Source organism: Vulpes vulpes, chromosome 12 (genome assembly GCF_048418805.1).
Source record: "Vulpes vulpes isolate BD-2025 chromosome 12, VulVul3, whole genome shotgun sequence".
In the NCBI taxonomy this organism is placed as follows: domain Eukaryota; kingdom Metazoa; phylum Chordata; class Mammalia; order Carnivora; family Canidae; genus Vulpes; species Vulpes vulpes.
The window spans coordinates 179145166-179164428 of NC_132791.1; the positions used below are offsets into that span (position 1 = coordinate 179145166).

Below are 19263 nucleotides of genomic sequence, written 5' to 3' on the forward strand. Positions count from 1 at the left end.
ACTGCAACAGAATCTGCAATTTAACAGGCTGCCACGTAGAGGATTTGCTTGAGAGGCACTGCTCCAGATGTTCCAGAAATCACTGCTGAGGCCATGAATGGCATAGGTGCATTCCAGAGCATCCTCGTTCCCTCTAGTTCCCACGTGAATGACCCTCTGTCGGCTCTTTACGAACCGCCTCATGATTTCCAGAACCTTGCACCACAGTCTTTGTGCAACTGAACCAGAACTTAAATCAGAGGGGATCACACAAATTCACCGGTGTGGGAATGTGGAGCGCCACTTTAACATGGGCACACACCTGGACCTAGATAACCATCTGACAAGTACCTGCCTAGCCTGGAACGTACAAGAACTTACTAGCTTATTTTTTTTTAAAGTTCTCTTTTACTAAGCAGGAAGTTTTCCTTTTACCCACAACCTATTTAATATTTGTAGAATTTAACGTCTACATATTGCTTATTTTGCCTAGAATCATTAGATTCACCCTGAACTGATATTTGAGAAATTACAAACACGAAACATATGCCTGCTCCAAAGAGGCACGTTTTCCTGGCCCACTACACATAATCCTTCTTTCTCCCAGGCTAATTTACTTCCCTTCCGATGATTTTTCTTTCTGTGCCCCCAAATGAGGTAACAGATGCTCTGCATTTCTTGCCAACTCAGGCAGAAAAGAAAGAGGAAGTGGCATGGCTTCTTACGTGGCATCCAGTGCTCTTCCACGTGCTATTGTGGCTGTCCCAGAAATAACACTGAGTGACGGCAGTTACCACTGAGAACAGGGTGGGCGTCTGCTGGGCACTCTCCTTGCTTTTATTCAACGTGGCTGTTATGTGGTAGGTGCCAATCCTATACTGCAGACTCTCTGGAGTCAATACCCATGTGTATTCCTCATCTGAGAACAGAGAACGGTGCTTAGTTGCATTTCAAATGGGACAAAAGGACCATCAGAACCTTCCTTATGAAGGGTCAATTATTATTATTACTTTAACTTTTAAAAAAGATTTTATTTATTTGAGAGAAAGAGAAAGCAAGAGAGCGTGTGCACAAGCAGGGGGAGAGCAAGCAGAGGGAGAGAGAGAAGCAGACTCCCCACTGAGCAGGGAGCCCAATGTGGGGCTTGATCCCAGGACCTGATCACGACCTGAACCAAAGGCAGACACTTAATCGACTGAGCCACCCAGGCACTCCTATCATTATTTTACTTTATAAATGGGGAATTGACTAAGACTAGAATTACAAATGATTTCACTTTTTGATTTATTTATTTATTTTAGAGAGTGCACCAGCTGGAGGAGCAGAGGGAGAGGAAGAGAGAATCTCAAGCCGCCTCTCTGCCGAGTGCAGAGCCCAACATGGGGCTCAATCTCAAGCCCCTGAGATCACGACCTGAGCCGAAAATAAGAGTCAAACGCTTAACTGACTGCACCATCCAGGCGCCCCACAAATGATTTTTTTTCCCCACAAATGATTTTAAAGAAAATGACCAGCGATAAAACCTGGGGCTCTGGATTATTCCTGTTCCAATATGAAGTCGTATTCTCTTGATAAATGAAGATTTAGGTCTAATGAATCAGAATGTATTATGAGTTTTAGAAAAATGAAATAATCACACATCAAGATGAGTAGCTGCAAGACCTAGCTGACAAAGGAAGCCTAACAATGAAGCAAGGATGGGAACAGGGTGGTTCCAGGAAAGAGCCCTGATTCCAGGCCTGGCTCTCTCACCCAGGGGCTGGTAAGGGCTAAGGCAAGTCACACAACCTCCCTATTTTCTCCTTTCGAATGAGGACTCTGGACCAAAGGTTGTCTAAGATCCCTTCTGGCTCCAATTGACAGGATACTGTCAAGATTGACATGGAAAATGGAGTGCCTGTTGTGAATCAGGATAGAACCTGCTGGTAATGCAGATAGAACTCTAGCTGGCAGTCCTGTAGTGAGAGGTGCTGCTTCAGGTGCTCTAAGGGTAAGAAGCACCTAAGAAGTGACCATTCCTGTGTTAGTGATGCCTCCACGAGAGCCAGAGCTCGTTCAACAAGAAAGACAGTAATAAAAGGGGACTATAACATGCTTTATCCATTTGGATTATTCTCCCTCCATCCCATTTTTTTTAAATGCAAAGGGTAGCTTTAAGACTTCCCAGTACTACATTTATCTTGTTGTTGTTGTTAGCTTTCGAATAATTTTATTTTTTAAATTTAAATTCAATTAACATATAGTGTATTATTGGGATCCCTGGGTGGCGCAGTGGTTTAGTGCCTGCCTTTGGCCCAGGGCGCAATCCTGGAGACCCGGGAATCCCACGTCAGGCTCCTGGTGCATGGAGCCTGCTTCTCCCTCTGCCTATGTCTCTGCCTCTCTCTCTCTCTCTCTCTCTCTCTCTCTCTCTCCCTGTGACTATCATAAATAAATAAAAATTTTAAAAAAAGTATAGTGTATTATTAATTTCTGAGGTAAGAGTTCCGTGATTCATCAGTCTTATAGAACACCCAGTGATCATCACATCGCGTGCCCTCCTTAATGCCCCTCACCCAGTTACCCTGTCTCCCTACCCACCCACCCCCAGTACTACATTTAAAGTTGATATCCAGTGACTATGTATTTCAGTCAAGTATATCTAGGTCCTATCTATGTATCGCAGAGATTCTTAACTATTCTAAGCCACACTGAAGTCAGTCTGATATTACACCAAGACTTACTAAGACAGCTTTGTCCTTACCCAAATATAAGATTAGAAATAGTTTGAAATATATATAAAATACACTGTGCTGAACTTTTACTTCTCCACATTATGGAAATTTTCAACCATAGAGAAAATTGACTATTCTAAAGTGAATACCCATATCATCACTAAACAGATTTTATAATTAGCATTTTACTTTAAATTTGGGGCACCTGGCTGGCTCAGTCAGAAGAGCATGTGACTCTTGATTTCGAGGTCATGAGTTTGAGGCCCACATGGGGTGTAAAGATTACTTAAGTAAGTATAACTTAAAAAAACATTTTACTAAAATTTGCTTTATCACAAATATATCTTGATCCATTCCACAATCCATCTTTTTGAAAAATGCATTTCATGGTCATGTATATTTACATGTGATAAAATTACACAGAATAAACACACATACACAAGTGCCTGTAATACTGATGAATCCAAATAAGGTCAATGCTTTGTATCAGTGTCATTTCCTGATTTTGATATTGTGCTATACTTATGCTAGATATCACCACTAGGAGAAACTGGGTGAATTATATGAGATCTGTTTTATTTTTCACAATTGCATGACAATCTACACTTATCTCAAAATAAAAAGAGAAAAAAAAAGAAGAAATGCCTTTCAAAATAAGTTTCTAAAAAAACAAAACAAAACAAAAAACAAAATAAGTTTCTGGTTGAAGTTTTACCTTTTTGCCACACCTGATCCTTTGGAAGGGTGATGTTCAGGTCAAAGTGGGTGTGGTTAGGCTGATACTGGAACCCCAGGTAGAGTGTCATTAAAAGGGGACTTTCAGGTTCTACGCACACGATCAGGGATTTCTCCAGGGAAGTGATGTTCATTATGATAATAAAATGATCTGAGGTCACGTTGAGGCTGGTGGGATGGGTTTCCATGCTAACATTTCTCCACAGCATGATCTAGAAGGAGATAGTTAATCAATCTTCAAGTTCAAGATGGTCCATCCATTTGTCTTTCAGTCTCCTTTCTAGTGATAATGGAATGTAGCTTCCTAGGTCTTCCTCCCTGAGTATCAGTAGGTAATATAGAGCCAGGGATCAAGGGACAATATACAATCTCAGACCTAAAATGCCTTCTCCTAAGGGTAAGGTAAGCTCCTTGTAGAAGTTCCCAAGTAAAGATGTGAATAATCAAATAATGGCACTGCCATGAATTTAAAATGACTTTCTTCCATCCTGTTCTCCAAGAATTCCTATTCCCTTCTCTTTCATTCCCTGAAAATCAAGTCATACCTCAATATCTCCCATTAAATCATGGACTTGAAACAATTTCTGATTAGAGCTTAGCAACACACTTCCGATGTTTCCAACAATGTTCTTGTCATCAAAATCCTTGAAGGGATTGAAAGCTAGTCCTGTTACCTAGAGACAAGAAAACTTATTTCATCAACCACTGAAATCTTTGGAAATGATACTCTGATAGGTAATAAGGTGTCAGGTAGCAAAAAATAAAGGAAATGTTGGGATCTTTCCCCTTGCCAATATCTCAAATGAAATTATATTTCTCATTAGAACATCATATGAGAAAGAATTAAAGATGAGTCATTTACTTGTGACCCTCAGAATTATTATTATTTTTTTTTACATCTTTATACCTGGAGGATTCATGATTACTAGGAAATATTCTGCTCTCCAGGATAAGGCACCAATCTTATCTGTTAAGTAACCGCTGAAAGAAATACAATACACATACAATATGGCTAAGTCATATACTGAGTCAATACTTATTCAGAGGGTGCCTGGGTGGCTCAGTCTATTAAGCATCTGCCTTTGGCTCTGGTTGTGATCCTGGGGTCCTGGGATCGAGCCCATGTCAGGCTTCCTGCTCAGCCTGCTTCTCCCTCTCCCTCTTTGCTCTTTCTTGCACTCTCAGGTAAATTAATAAAATCTTTAGCAAAAAAAAAAAACAAAAAACAAAAAACTTTTTATGCAGATATTCCCAGCTTTGTATATACATAAGCTGTTTAGATCAATTCAAGCCATAACACAGAAACTGTCAAATCCAGAAGTCTGTTTAATGCTCTCAACCTCTACCATGGATCATTTTTAAGGGGCCTCCACCCTGCCACCATAAAGTAGAAATCCATGGCACCCAGCCTTCTCGTTTGGTCTGGTCAGCTTACATTTTACGGTGCACCCCCTGCATGGTGCATTGAAATGCCTGCAGCCATCAATTCCATTTCCATTCGGATCAGAATCAATTTCACACTCACTTGGACATTAACTCCCGGGTGTCTGTTCAACACCTCTTCCAGTGCTGAAGCTGATAGAAAGCCTAACCTCACAAGTGCTGGAGACCCAAGAGTGTAGGAGCTCAGAGGCCAGGTTGACATGTTTTGGCTAAGAAAGGAGAAATTAAATGGAAATCAATCTCTATGTCTTTTCTAAAGTTCAAAAACCTAAAATGAACCTCTCCCTGCTCCTCTGTTACCTGCTCAGCACCAGGGTAGCAACAGAAGAGGTCAAAGTCACTAAAGACTCAGAAAACCGGTTCTGTTGTAGGAACACTTCTTGGATCTTCCCAAGAGCCAGCAAGGCCATTTCCAGCGTATTTTCTACCTGCTTTTAGAAGGAAACACCATGTGAGCCGAGCAACCTCAGTGAATAATGGTTTTGGAGGGGTCAGTAAGGGACAAACACCTTGACAGTGATGTAATGAAAGGTGACATTCTTTGGAAAAGACCCACTGAAAGTACTTTTGGTTTGGCTAAAGACTCACCATCCTTTTATTAAGAGACCACCCAAGGACATATTTCTTTGTCCCATGTTATAAGCTGCCCTGGACCTGACTTTTTTCTTTTTTTTTAGAGAGGGAGAGAGACGGGACAGATGGAGAGGGAGAATCATTTTGTTGTTGTTGTTTTTTAAGATTTATTTATTTGAGGGCAGCCCTGGTGGCCTGGTGGTTTAGTGCTGCCTTCAGCCCAGGGCTTGATCCTGGAGACCCGGGATTGAGTCCCACGTCAGGTTCCCTGTGTGGAGCCTGCTTCTCCCTCTGCCTGTGTCTCTGCCTCTCTGTGTGTCTCTCATGAATAAATAAATAAAATCATTTAAAAAAAAGATTTATTTATTTGAAAGACAGAGTGTGTCTCCATGAGTTGGGGGAGAGGGAGAGAGAATCTCAAGCAGACTCCCCACTGAGGGCAGAGCCCGATGCCAGACTCCACCTCACAACCCTGAGGTCACAACCTGAGCCAAAACTGAGAGTAGGATTCTCAAATAACTGAGCCACCCAGGCACCTCAAGATTAACAATTTTCCAAAATGAGTTCCATATCAGCAGCTCCTGTACCCACCTGCTTAATGTCATGTTTGGATCTTTGCAGACTGGCTTTACTGGCTTCTACTACATCATCAAGGGAGTGAATGAGGCAGACAGTCACAGGGTTTTCAAAGCCCCGAATGCCTTTGCTCTGAGATGCACTGTCAGGTAGCTGCTCATTCAGGTCCACAAGAGGACTGATGACACTGACCTGGGAGTTTTAGGAGGCAAACACACATCCCTGAGCTGTTTCAGACTTTTAAAAAAATTTATTTGTGTTCTTCTGATAAGGAGTTCGATGTTCTTTATGCATTTCAAACACATTTTATAAAAAGCACTATTACAACTTGGCAGGAAAAGAAAATATCTTACATATTACCTCTAGGGAGGATTCATATTTCTGTTATTCTAAGGAACTGAGAGAACCCCCCCTGGAGTGGTAAGTAGATCAAAAACCTAATTAACAAAACTAAGCCAAAAAGAGAGAAAAACCAGTACTGCCTGGAACACTGAGTACAATGTCCCTTGCAACTCGGGCCTCAAAAACATTCAAGATTGACAACACAGAGAACAAGCAGAGTTCTAAATGAAAGAGAAAACCCCAATTCTCCTTTCTATAGGATGTTCTTATGCAAAACAAGTAGAAAGGTCAAGCAAATTGATGGAATATCCCCGGTAGGTTCTACTATTTTGGATTTTAAATCTTTTTTGTTTTCAAAGTAACATTTAAAAACTGCGTAAAAAAGATCCAATAAACAAAATTAAAAATAAGACATAGGCACAAAATATATTCAATACATGTATCAAAAGGCCAATATAAATAGTAAATAAAGTTCTCTTACAAACATGTAAGAAAAATGACAATGTGTTCAGGGGAAAAATGGACAAGGACATGAAGAAGCAATTGAGAAGAGAAATGCACATGGTCAATCAATATATACGATGTTGTTCAACCTCCTTAGTAATCAATAAAATGCTCTCTCCTTTTCTTTCTTTTCTTGCCTTCGAAATTGGGAGAGTGTGGGGCAATGGTTGGTAGACATGTAAAACGGTGCCTAATTATTCATTCATTCATTTGTTTATTTATTTTAGAGACAGAGGAAGAGTGTGTGTGTGTAAGAGAGAGGGGAGAGGGGTGGGGGTGGGGGGTTAGAGAGAGAATCCTAAGCAGGCTCCACACTCAGCATGGCTCCATCTCATGATCCTGAGATCATGACCTGAGCCAAAATCTAGAGTTGGATGCCCAGCCAAGCCACTCAAGCACCCCAAAACAGTACCTTTTGAGAGAGAATTTTGTCATCTACAGAAAATGCAAAAGCCCCCCACCTTTCTTTTTAAGATTTTATTTATTTGACAGAGAGAAAAAGAGAAAGGGCACAAGCAGGGGGAGCAGCAGAGGGAGAATGAGGATAGCAGCTGGGTCTCACTCAGCTCCCTGCTGAGCAAGGAGCCTGACGCAGGGCTTGATCCCAGGATTATGACCTGAGCTGAAGGTAGCTGCTTAACCAACTAAGCCACCCAGGAGTCCCAAAAGCCCCTCACTTCAATCTCTGGCACTCTATTAAATAGAAACACTTGCATAAGTACTCAGTGATGTAGGGACATGGATGTTCATGGGAATGCTATTAACTAGACAAAAAACATCCAAGTGCACATGAAGTATTATTGGTTCGGTTATGTGTACAGACACAAAAAGATATCCATGACACAGCATTAACTAAAAAAAAAATCAAGGGGCTGAAATATTTGTATATTTTAACCCCCATTTTTGTTAAAACGACAAACTTGCATATGCATAGAAAAAAGTCTGGCAGGCTATGCCAACAAATTAGTAATACTCTGATACCAGCAATTACATCTAGAGAATGAGATTAGCAAAAAGGACACAGATAGTGAGGGTTTTTGCTTTATAACTATATGCTTATGTTCAGATTTTTAAATAATAAGCCTGCATTATGTCCATAATTAAGAAGCCCAAATAGGGGGACCTGGGTGGCTCAGTTGGTTAAGCGTCTCTTGATTTTGGCTCAGGTCATGATCTCAGGGTCCTAAAATCGAGCCCTGCATCAGGGCTCTGTACTGGGCATGGAGCCAGCTTAAGATTCTCTCTCTCCCTCTCCCTGCTCCTCTTTTTCTGTCTCAAAAAAAAAAAAAAAAAAAAAAAAAAGCCAAATAAACCAGCACAGATTACATTTATAGGCTTATTGCAAAATATTTGAAAATGCAGGACGTAGAAAAGAAAAAATGAAAATTCTCTGGAATCCTAGTCTCTTAATTTCCTTATGTGTAGGGGATAGAGACAGGCATGAATAATTACTGGGAATAAGTTGGCAGATGGGGCAGTGAGGGCCGTCATCTGTTTCAAAGCTGAACTGCTCTATCTCGGGCCAGGACTGGATCTATTTCTGTCTGCCAGTGATGTCTAACAAATGTATCAGAAAGGCAGTAACCTGATAAATGAACAAAAGAAAATAGGCATATCTGAGAAGGTCATCACTGATTACTTGATTTGCAATCTTCAGAGGTAAAGGTACAAATATGTGGCTAAATACTGAGTCTCCACAAAATAGTGTGTAAGACTAAGTTCTACACAGGGCACCATCTCCAGATTATGTATTTTGTCTTACATACTTTTTCTCTGGTTTGCTTCCCCCTTTCTCATACCTTGTTTCCTACTGATCACCGTCTGCTTACCTGAGTTGACTTAGAAAATTCTGGGATTAAGGCTGTCAGTTTCTGGAGCATCTCACAAGCTGTCTGTAGTTTGCTGTTAGTTTGCAAACCATGAGTTGCTTTGTTCAAGTTCCTTGCTGTCTCATATACGACCTGTTGGGGACGAAGGATTCTGCCAAAATTATTTATAGAAAATGATTGCACTTAAGTAGTTTGAGACATTGTTTTAACACGAATTCACCTCGGATAACCTTACAAAATCAATGAATCACAGACTCCCCATAAGAGTTACTACTTTCAGAAGATTTTCTCCAAATGCATAGAATTTTCACCTCTTCCATTCAGTAGAGGAACAGATCTCAAGGTCATACAATGACTGATACAGGGACAGATGGGTCTGGAAATACGACTTATAAGAGAAGTTTAAATCTCAGGGCCATGATCCAACTGAGGGCAACACCTTGAAATCAAAACAACAAAAACAAACTTTTCTATTCAGAAGTATGCTTATCTCCTCAGGGTTCCCACTGGCTTATGTCCCTCAATTAAAGAGTTCATGCTCAAGACGGGAGTATTTGAAATTCCAGATGGCAGGAGGTGGGCGGCAGAAACTGAGAAACAAATCCAGATCTCTGGACGTGATCCCAAAACTTTAAGAGGCTTTTGAACTGGATGGAAGTCCCAAGCTGAGATAATCTCTATTTACAGCAGCTACTTAGTGCATTTCTAGAGAGCAGCCCATTGCAGCTCAATTCAGTTAGTATTCAGTAAGCCTTTATTAAATGCCTACTGTGTGCAGCTAGACTCAGGAGTTAGAGTGGTTAAAGTCAGTCATGATCCAGCCCTTGTTAGTCTATACAACTGAAGAAGGTGATTTCTAATTCACAGGGTTTGTAGGAGGTTGGATTAGTTACAGAATGATCTTAGAATTGAGGACCACCCAGTAAATAAGCAGGAATAAAGGTATGAGTGAGACCCAGCTGCTACCCAACTGCATGTTTTCCAGTGGAGGTCAGGTCTTATTTAATGCCATTCTAGCTACATCCAGGAGGACACTGAGGATGGTTTATTTGAGGTTTTAGAGCTGGGATGAATCACAGTAGATCTTACCAACTTACCTTGCCTTTCTTTAATGGCTCTTAATAAAGGTTTATACTGGTCTCCATACAAATTTTGCTCATCTTTGGTTACATTTACTCCGAGGTACTCGCTATTCTTTTTCTTTTTAAGCGAGAAACCATGTGCAAGGGAGGGGGAGGGGGAGGGGAGAGGGGGAACCACAAGCTGGCTCCCCACTGAGTGCGGGGCTCTATCTCAGGAAAATCAAGAGTTGGACACTTAACTGACTGAGCCACCCAGGAGCCTCTGCTATCTTAAAAAAAAAACAACCATCTGATTTTCTAACTGCTTGCTGCTGACATGTAGAAGTACAACTAGCTTCCGTATATTAATCTGGTATTCAGCAACACTGATAAATTCTCTTACTGTTTCTAATAATTTATCTGCAGGCCTTTTTGGGTATTCTACACTTCAGACTTCTCTTTGTTTAGGAAAACAAAGCACTCTGTTGAAGCTACTGTAGATCAATTTTTCTGCCAGGAGAACACAATGCTAGCTGAAACAATAGTGAACAACTAGTTCCAATTACTGCTGAGAGCAGATCCAGCACAAACAGGATTATCTTTCAGTTAGATTGCATGTAAGTAGGGCTTGTGTTAAATTTAAAAAAGGTAAGAAGTAGGATGATTTTCTTCAGTCAACATTATCAGGGTGGCTTTGCTTTTTTTTTTTTTTTTTTTAAGTTTGTGGGGAGAAGGGCACAAAGGGGAAAGGAGTGCTGAGCTGGTGAGGAGAAGAACAGTCCAGAAGGGTGTGCTACTGCTGGACAATTGTGGCAGGTGGACAAAGCGCCCTCCCCATCTGAAGCACTAAATACAATAGCATTAAATAAAAATAAGACATTAATATACTGAAGGGGGTAAAAAAACCCATCACGGAATATTCCCATAGGCTTGTTCGGTGCTTGCTTTTAACTGGAGCACATGCTTGTCCATCAGGCACTGTTAGGCAGAGCTCTGCTCAGACGTGAAGGGTGAACCAGGCCCCTTTCTCACATCACTATTCTTGAAGCATCAGCAAAATAAGAGGAAAGAATAGAAGTACATTCACAGGGTCACAAAGGTCCCTAGTGTGACCTCAGTTTTCTGTACTTACCTGATCAGAGGCATCCTGAAATGATGTTTGTAGGTGAGTGGTGACGACCTCTGTGTGGGTGTTCTCTTTGGGGCTTGAGGTCACTTCTACCAAAGCTTGCCCAGACTGTGCTTTGGGTGCAGGCCTGGGGAGCGCTGGTGTGACAGAGAGAAGGCGGCTGGTAGGCACCCAGGTGACTGACAGGACCTGCCATGTGACTCTGGGCAGTGCTGAAGGAAACGGGCTGATGGAATGGCATAGGGTCTTGGACTGAAAGGGGCGTACAGGAAAAGGCTGAATCTGATTTTTAAAAATATTTTATTTAAATTCAATTTGCCAACATACAGTATAACACACAGTGCTCATCTCATCATGTGCCCTCTGTAATGCCCGTCACCCAGTTACCCCATCCTCCCATTTTACTAAGTGAAAATGAAGGCAGTGTTTCCAAAATTATTCTGGTACTCCCACATCCCATGAGATCTCAATGGGCATTTTTTTCAAAGAGATTCAGTACTCAGTTTTGAAAAAGTGGCATACTATGTTACCCTCTTTTAGATTCATAATTTACATTAGTGTATTTATTATCAACCATTCAATAAATTGTAATTAAACATCTACCACATGCTAAGTTATGTTTTGGGGAAGCAGGTATATGGCAATGAACAAAATGAGTGAAGTTCTTGCCCTCATGGCACCTCCATTTTAGTGGTGGGGGCAAATTATACTATGTATTAAATAAATGCCATAAAGTAAAATAATAAGAGCAAGCAAATGAAAGGAAAGGGTGTGTTTCAGATAGGGCACTCAGATGTATGGAGACAGCATTTTTGCTGACAGTTGGAATAAAGAGAGAAAGCTCTACCAATATATTAGAGACAGGCATTTGAGAAGTGCAAAGGCCCTGAGGTAACAACCTGCTGGGTTTGTCTGAGGAAGAATAGGAAGCTAGATGAGCAGAACTTGGATGTGGGGGAGAGCAGAAAGATCCTGGGGATGGGGGTGGGAATGAGGGATGGGGTTGGGGAGAGCATGCATATGTCAGGCAACGGAGAAGAGTATGATTTTACCTTGAATGAGATGGGAAGACACTGGGGGCTTTGAGAAGCAGCAGGATGAGCTGACCTGTGTGGCAAAGGATTGCTCCTCTGACTGCTATGTTGAGAACTGACAAAAAAACAGCCAAGGGCAGAATGAGGGAGATGAGCAGGAGGCAGATGCAAAGTTTGGCCAGGAGATGATGGTGGCTTAGACTACAGTGTGAAAATGCTGAAGCTGGTGGGATGTGGTTAGGGTTGGTCATAAGAAAGGTGCTGAGAAGTCCTACAGTCAAAAATCTTTGTTTTCTTTCCTTCTGGAAACATTTTAAGGAACGTTGGTTACTATTTTGTAGAACATTGCTTGGAAAACACTGACTCAAGGGATTTTGGCTTCATCACTGCTCTCTTTCACACGAGAAATGCTTTTTTTTTTTTTTAATGCCTTTTTTTTTTGCAGTGGGTCAAATAAGTGTAAATCTATCTTCAGACATCCACTGAAAGGTTTCTATGTAGGACACAAAGTAAAAAAGGCTGAGAAATTTCTTGAATGTGAAATTTTGCAGATTATGCAGTCTCCACTTTTATTTTCCTTTCACTCAGTTTTTTCCCCCTAAAAGAAATTTAAATTTCATTGCATAGCATATACTTTTGTAAGATGTCACAAGTCCTTTTTGGAATGAAGCAGGGAATAAACAACCAACCAACAAATGATAATTACAACAACATGAAAGCCAAAGTAGGCTTTAAAAATATCATTAGTAAAGCATTCATTCAACCTGGTTCTTTCCTGCACTTAAGTACTTTCCTCTCCTTATGCAAAAGCTATATCCAGAGTGGCATTCCGGGAGGATCCACCAGGAATGACAGAAATGACAAATCCCAGATGTGTACCATCAAGGGAAGTACTTACAAGATCAGCATGAGCAGGGTGGTGACATGGGGGTGCAGGATGAATAGCTGCCACAGAAAGCAGAAAGCAAACTAAGTTCAAGTAAAAGTCTAGGATAGAAATATTTCTATTTGATGGTGTCTTAGTCTTGGTAAAAAACAATGCAAATCACTTTATATGGGAAACTAAAGTGATCATTTCCCACTTAGGATAATTCTGTAGACAAGCTAGGATTCTGGACCTCAAGTGTCACAAATCACTAATATCTAATCTCTGTTTATTCTTCAAAGGTCCGCCGTATAAAAATATTTAAATCAGATCAATTGTGAAGTTATCATACATGAATACTACCACGGAAATATTTGTCCCATAATTTTACCAAAATGATGAGCTCCCTATTAATACATCAGAGCATATTTCTGATACTTTTAGATGAGATCGGGTGCATGCAGTGTGGTATGACCATAACATGATACTTTCAAAGAATCTTTTTACTTCTTTTTTTTTTTTAAAAGATTATTTGTTTATTTATTTATTCATGAGACACAGAGAGAGAGGCAGAGACACAGGCAGGAGAAGCAGGCTCCATGCCGGGAGCCCGATGTGGGACTCAATCCCTGGTCTCCACGATCAGGCCCTGGGCTGAAGGCGGCGCTAAACGGCTGAGCCACCTGGGCTGGCCTCTTTTTTTTTTTTTAGATTTATTTATTTTAGAAAGAGCATGAGCAGGGGGAGGGCCTGAAGGAGAGGGAGTGGGGAAGCAGACTCCTCGCTGAGAGGGGAGCCCTACTTGGAGCTCAATACCAGGACCCTGAGATCATGACCTGAGCGGAAGCCAAGAGTTGGACGCTTAATAGACTGAGCCACTCAGGCACCCCTGTAGTGTGATACTTTTAGAAAATGATCACTGACAATATTTTGCCAGATCATGGTTATTGCTTTCGTTACTGTTCCACATTCTGCGGTAAGAACACCATGATCTGAAGGCAGTAAGTGCATTAACATGGCTATTTGCTATTAACTTAGGTTGACCTCTTTCGAGGCATGTGCTCTAGACCCATTACAGTTTATCTGGCTATAGCAAGCCTGCTCTGCCCTCTCCATCTCTTCTTGTCAGTCCCTCTGGTGTTAAAAGGACTGATTATGTTTATTTAGCAGCAGAATCATTGTAACCACCACTACTGGGAGAGAAGAGGTTTTTTTTTTTCTTTTGAGGATAGTTTTGATATGTTCTTTCAGTTAGCTGTCATGTCTTTCTTTTCTCTTTCTTTTTAGAGAAAGTGAGAGCTCATGTGCAAGTGGGGGCAGAGGGGCAGATGAAGAAGGAGAGAGAGAGAGAGAGAATCCTAAGTTGGCTCAATGCCCAGCACAGAGCCTGATGTGGGGCTTGATCTCACATCCCTGAGATCATGACCTGAGCGGAAATCAAGAGTCAAGACACTTAATTGACTGAGCCACCCAGGCACCCCACCATGTCTTTCTAGAAGGAATGCAGGATGGAGAGAAGAAAGAAACTGGATTTTGAAGCAAAAGACTTGAGCTCCTGACCTGGTCTGCCTTTTACTGTAACTATGAAGCCTTAGACCAATGACTTAATAACCTCCTAGTTTTCTCATGTGGAGAATGGGTGTAATAATACCTAAATATGTGACAATTAAAGCAATGTCTGTAGAGTTCAGAAACATGTCACCGTGGATTAAGGTCATTAGTTTAACAGCTCAAGGGGAAGAGGGAACAGATTCTGCACTTTCATGGGGGATCTGAATGGGGTTATGGCCACCAGGTGATCCAACAAGCTACTGAACCAAGAGAGATCCAATTTCTTGGTCTATGGACACTGTATTTGGATAGACTTTGCCTTAAGAATGAGGGAAAAAAACCAACAAAAGGAGACAATGAATACTCTAGAACCTGGAAATTGAATCCAGAGGACCTCGAGGAAAGTATACTTGAGTTAACAGCAAAACCCAAAAAATATTTCACAAAGCTGTTTCACATCCTTAATAGGAACAGAAAGTCTTAAACCAACTGAAGCTAAGATGCACAAGAACGAGATAAAAGAGAAATAAATGATACTAGAGGATTTCAAGAAAGCTAAAATGCTGTAGAAAATTAAAATCCACATTGAAGTAATACAGAATTGATGTGGAAAAATCCAATCAGTGAGAAGGAGGATAAAAATTCTCCCAAAATGCAACAGAGGGATACACACAAAACCATTCTTTTCACTTAAAAGAGTGACAGAAGAGAGATGGAGGACAGAAATCTGCAATTTAGCAAATAAATAACTAGTATTTCTCTCCTTTTCCTTTTTTTTTTTTAAAAAAGAAGGGCAGCCCTGGTGGCACAGCGGTTTAGTGCCTCCTGCAGCCCAGGGTGTGATCCTGGAGACCCGGAATCAAGTCCCAAGTCGGGATCCCTACATGGAGCCTGCTTCTCCCTCTGCCTGTGTCTCTGCCTCTTTCTCTATGAATAAATAAATAAATCTTTAAAAAAGAAAAAAAGAAAAAAAAAGGGAGAGAGGTGGGGGGGAGGGGCAGAGGGCAAAGGAGGGCAAGGGAGAGAATCTCCAGCACAGTCCATGCCCAGTGTAAGCCGATGTGGGGCTCAATCTCAGGGCCCTGAGATTATAACCTGCACTGAAATTAAGAGTCCAACCCTTAACTGATGAGCCACCCAGGCGCCCCAGATAACTGGTATCTCTTATGGACAAAACTAGAACTAATAAAATATAAGTGATAAATAAGTAGAAGAGAATAGAATTGTCATGAACAAGAAAAATGTGTATATATAACATCACATTCTAGGCAAAATCAGTGAAAAAGTGACCTGGAAACCTACTAAGAAAATTTCTGTATTACAAGGATTAAATAATTTCACAATCTGATAAGAGAAAAAAGGCTACATGCTAAAAACGTAACTATATTCTTTTCCACAATAATATTAAATGCCAAAAGACAAGGGATCGGTGGCTGCAGAGTTTTGAGGGGAAGACTGACAAAGGAGATAATGTTCCTTGTATTGCAGAGACTGCTGCTTATTCTGCCACTGTCTCTTCCTTCCTTCTAAGAAAACATGGTAGCCCCACCAAGGACTACATTTCCCAGCCTTCCTTGCTTGCAGCAGTATGGCCATGCGATCATGTCCTGGCCAATGGGATATGAGAAGTAAGGTGCAATTTCCAGGCTGTTTCCTTAAAGAAAAGGATCAGGCTTCCCATTATCCCTTCTTTTGGGAACTCATGAACACTCAAAAGGCCTTTCTTGTCCCTTTCCAGTAGGCCATGTTTTAGCAGGATGTACGCTTAAAAGCATAGGGTCGGTTATTGTAACAGAAGTCAGAATGGGAGCTTGAACAAATGGAAGTTCATTTCTCTTGCTCCTAACAGTGTAAACAAGCAAGCAGTCCATGGCTGATGAGATGGCTCCACAGTTTATGAGACCCAAGCTCTTAATGCCTTGTTCTGCTGTCATCACCTTGTAACTTGCATCTCATGGTCTATAAAAGCTGTGTTAGCTTCTTGCCTCTGTGTTCTTCAAGGAGATTTAAAGTTAGCTGTTTTGGAGCAAACTTGACTATATCATTTCTAAGGATGTAGGTGAAACAGTCAAATAATCTAGTTACTTAATGGAATAACTTGTTCTACAAAGGCATGTTTAAAATCATGTGTTATCGGGATCCCTGGGTGGCGCAGCGGTTTGGCGCCTGCCTTTGGCCCAGGGCGCGATCCTGGAGACCTGGGATCGAATCCCACATCGGGCTCCCGGTGCATGGAGCCTGCTTCTCCCTCTGCCTGTGTCTCTGCCTCTCTCTCTCTGTGACTATCATAAATAAATAAAAATTAAAAAAAAAATCATGTGTTATCTAAAGTAATGTAACTCGCATTTCAGGAAGTGGCTTTATTGAAACTTTTCAAATGCATTCTCAGCCTTGGTGCTTTAATTACCATCAGAGCAACTTCTGTAATTATTTAACAGTTTTGAAAGTACACCAACTTTATTTTCATCTGATGCCATCACGAAACATTTCTTCCCCAACTCATAAGTACTCAGTTACAAAAGCATGCAGAAAAGCTGATTTTTACATTTGTCCTTGAGATAGATATTTATGCCTCTACAATAGCACTTTCAGAATTGTTCTTTTAAGGGATCCTTAATAGGCTTGTTGACAAAGACATCTAAAACTTGAAGTTGTGAGGTCATACCCCTCAGAATAATCACTAGCTACATTTTATTTTTTTTTAATTAATTAATTAATTTATTTATTTATTTATGATAGTCACAGAGAGAGAGAGAGAGAGAGAGACATAGGCAGAGGGAGAAGCAGGCTCCATGCACCGGGAGCTTCATGTGGGATTCGATCCCGGGTCTCCAGGATCGTGCCCTGGGCCAAAGGCAGGCGCTAAACCGCTGCGCCACCCAGGGGTCCCACTAGCTACATTTTAAATCTGTCTCTTTTTCCACCCATTTGGTCAGATGATCTCTATAATCATCCAACACTGGTATTGACTGAAGTCATTTCAGGCTAATGCATCCTTTTTCATATCATATTTATTTTTCAAAATTAAAATAAGAGAGAACACCACAATTTGAAAGAATCTGCAAGGACTTTAAGATGATTCTTTGGATGGAAACCTTTGTGAGAGAAAATCCTATCTTTCATTTGGTTTGGGGCACATGTGAAAAGAAGATGGCCAAAGGCCCATCAAGAAAGAAAGTAAAAAAAATAAATAAATAAAGTATTGGGGCGCCTGGGTGGCTCAGTCAGCTGGACGTCTGCCTTCTGCTCAAGTCATGATCCCAGGGTCCTGGAATTGAGCCCACGTGGGGTGTCCTACCTAGTGGAGAGCCTACTTCTTCCTCTCTCGTTCACCCTGCTTCTGCTGTCAGATAAAATTTTTTTTAAGTATCTATAAAATGAGAGTAAAACTTGCAATAATAAGATCAGACAAAACAGAATGCAACAAATATTGAGTACATGTTATGATGATACACTTCAGCATTAATTAACACTTGTGTATCCTTTCAGGCAAGATTGATTTCACTACACATTACCTGGGATCTTTTTGTTTCTTGGTACTGCCATTTCTCCTCTTGTCTCCTCAGGTCTCCAATGTAAATGAGGATTATTTCCATGTCTTTCATGTTGGTCTGAAAAGGCATCTATTTGGGAAGCCAATGGAAAAGATAATTTCTATTGTGTAACTAGCTGTAAGTCTATAAAATAGTTGTTACCAGCATATGCATGGTAATCAAAACAACACAAATTAAAGATTACTACACCCCCCCCCTTTTTTTTAAGAACGTAGGAATTCTCAGGGAGCTCTTTTGCTATGGAGCAGTCACATCACCTTCTATGACCCAACATCACAAAATGAGGTCCACTGACGGAGTCAACACCATGAAGACAGAATTAAATTAATCAAAAAAAATTTTTAAAGATTTTACTTATTTGAGAGAAACAGTGAGAGAGAGAGAGAGCATGAGCAGAGGGGAGGGGTAGAGGGAGAGGGAGAAGCAGACTCCCCACTGAGCAGGGAGCCTGAAATGGGGTTCCATCTCAGGACCCTGAGGATCATGACATGAGCCGAAGGCAGATGCTTACTTGATGAGCCACCCAGGTGCCCCGGAATTAAGTTCATTTTAAGAAATTACATTCTAAGTGTAATATTCTCCTCATATTCTGTATTCTTATTGGTAGAGATAAAAGAGTTCAGTAGGAGAACAATAACATTCTTGAACATGCCTCCTTACGTATACTTGCTGTTTCTCACACATGCTGCCCGACATGGCTTGAGAAGATTGTACAACCTCACTGACTATATCTCAGCTTAAGTTTGGATGGCAAGCGGGGTGATCACACTCTACTCCCCAGGTCTATTCATGCTTTTGCTCTCTGAGATGATTCCTCCCACTTCCTTCTCTACTGTACCTCCAATGACAAGGAAGTCCCTGATCTTGATTCTCAGGTCAGGTCATAACCTTGCTTTCTGCTTCAAAAAGAAAATGGAAGCAGTTAAGAGTCCCTTCCACAGAGTCCCACCACCAAATTTGCCCCTGAGCAGCAAGCATGTACACCCAGAGGCCACTTCTGCCCTGTTCCTCCTACAAGCTCCCTGTGCTCCTACCCAAAGTGAATCCCTTTAGCATGGTAGCTCAGATCAAGGACACTGCCCTGGCTACTACTTACTCTGTCTTAACACAAACTGCCAATTCACATTGCCTCATGAACTACTGTCCTACTTCCTTCCTGCTCTTGAGCAAAATTAACCTAAAATCTGCCTGAACTTGCTACATCCCATTCTTTTCCTATTCTTTTTCCTTATTTTTAGAAAACAAAACCAATTGCTTTCTAATTATGTAAAAAATTTAGAGTTCCAGGGATCTCTGGGTGGCTCAGAGGTTTAGCGCCTGCCTTTGGCCCAGGGCGTGATCCTGGAGTCCTGGGATCGAGTCCCACGTCGGGCT

At 41.2% G+C, this 19263-nt stretch overlaps 1 protein-coding gene across 6 annotated transcripts in view; it reads right to left on the reverse strand.

The window, feature by feature from the left end:
* Positions 1 to 19263, reverse strand: part of PKD1L3 (polycystin 1 like 3, transient receptor potential channel interacting) — a 69166-nt gene that overhangs the window by 42129 nt on the left and 7774 nt on the right. For 2 of the 6 annotated variants that reach the window (XM_072731588.1, XM_026011610.2), the window contains exons 4-14: positions 17851 to 17958; positions 12818 to 12864; positions 11938 to 12034; positions 10889 to 11137; positions 8696 to 8827; positions 6036 to 6212; positions 5172 to 5302; positions 4954 to 5080; positions 3974 to 4102; positions 3409 to 3640; positions 705 to 898 (exon numbers count right to left, since the gene is read on the reverse strand). In XM_072731588.1, coding sequence (XP_072587689.1) covers positions 705 to 898; positions 3409 to 3640; positions 3974 to 4102; positions 4954 to 5080; positions 5172 to 5302; positions 6036 to 6212; positions 8696 to 8827; positions 10889 to 11137; positions 11938 to 12034; positions 12818 to 12864; positions 17851 to 17958 — 1623 coding nt within the window. The remainder of the gene's footprint in view (positions 1 to 704; positions 899 to 3408; positions 3641 to 3973; positions 4103 to 4953; positions 5081 to 5171; positions 5303 to 6035; positions 6213 to 8695; positions 8828 to 10888; positions 11138 to 11937; positions 12035 to 12817; positions 12865 to 17850; positions 17959 to 19263) is intronic. The other 4 variants (XM_072731587.1, XM_072731585.1, XM_072731586.1 and 1 more) reach the window with 2 other exon arrangements.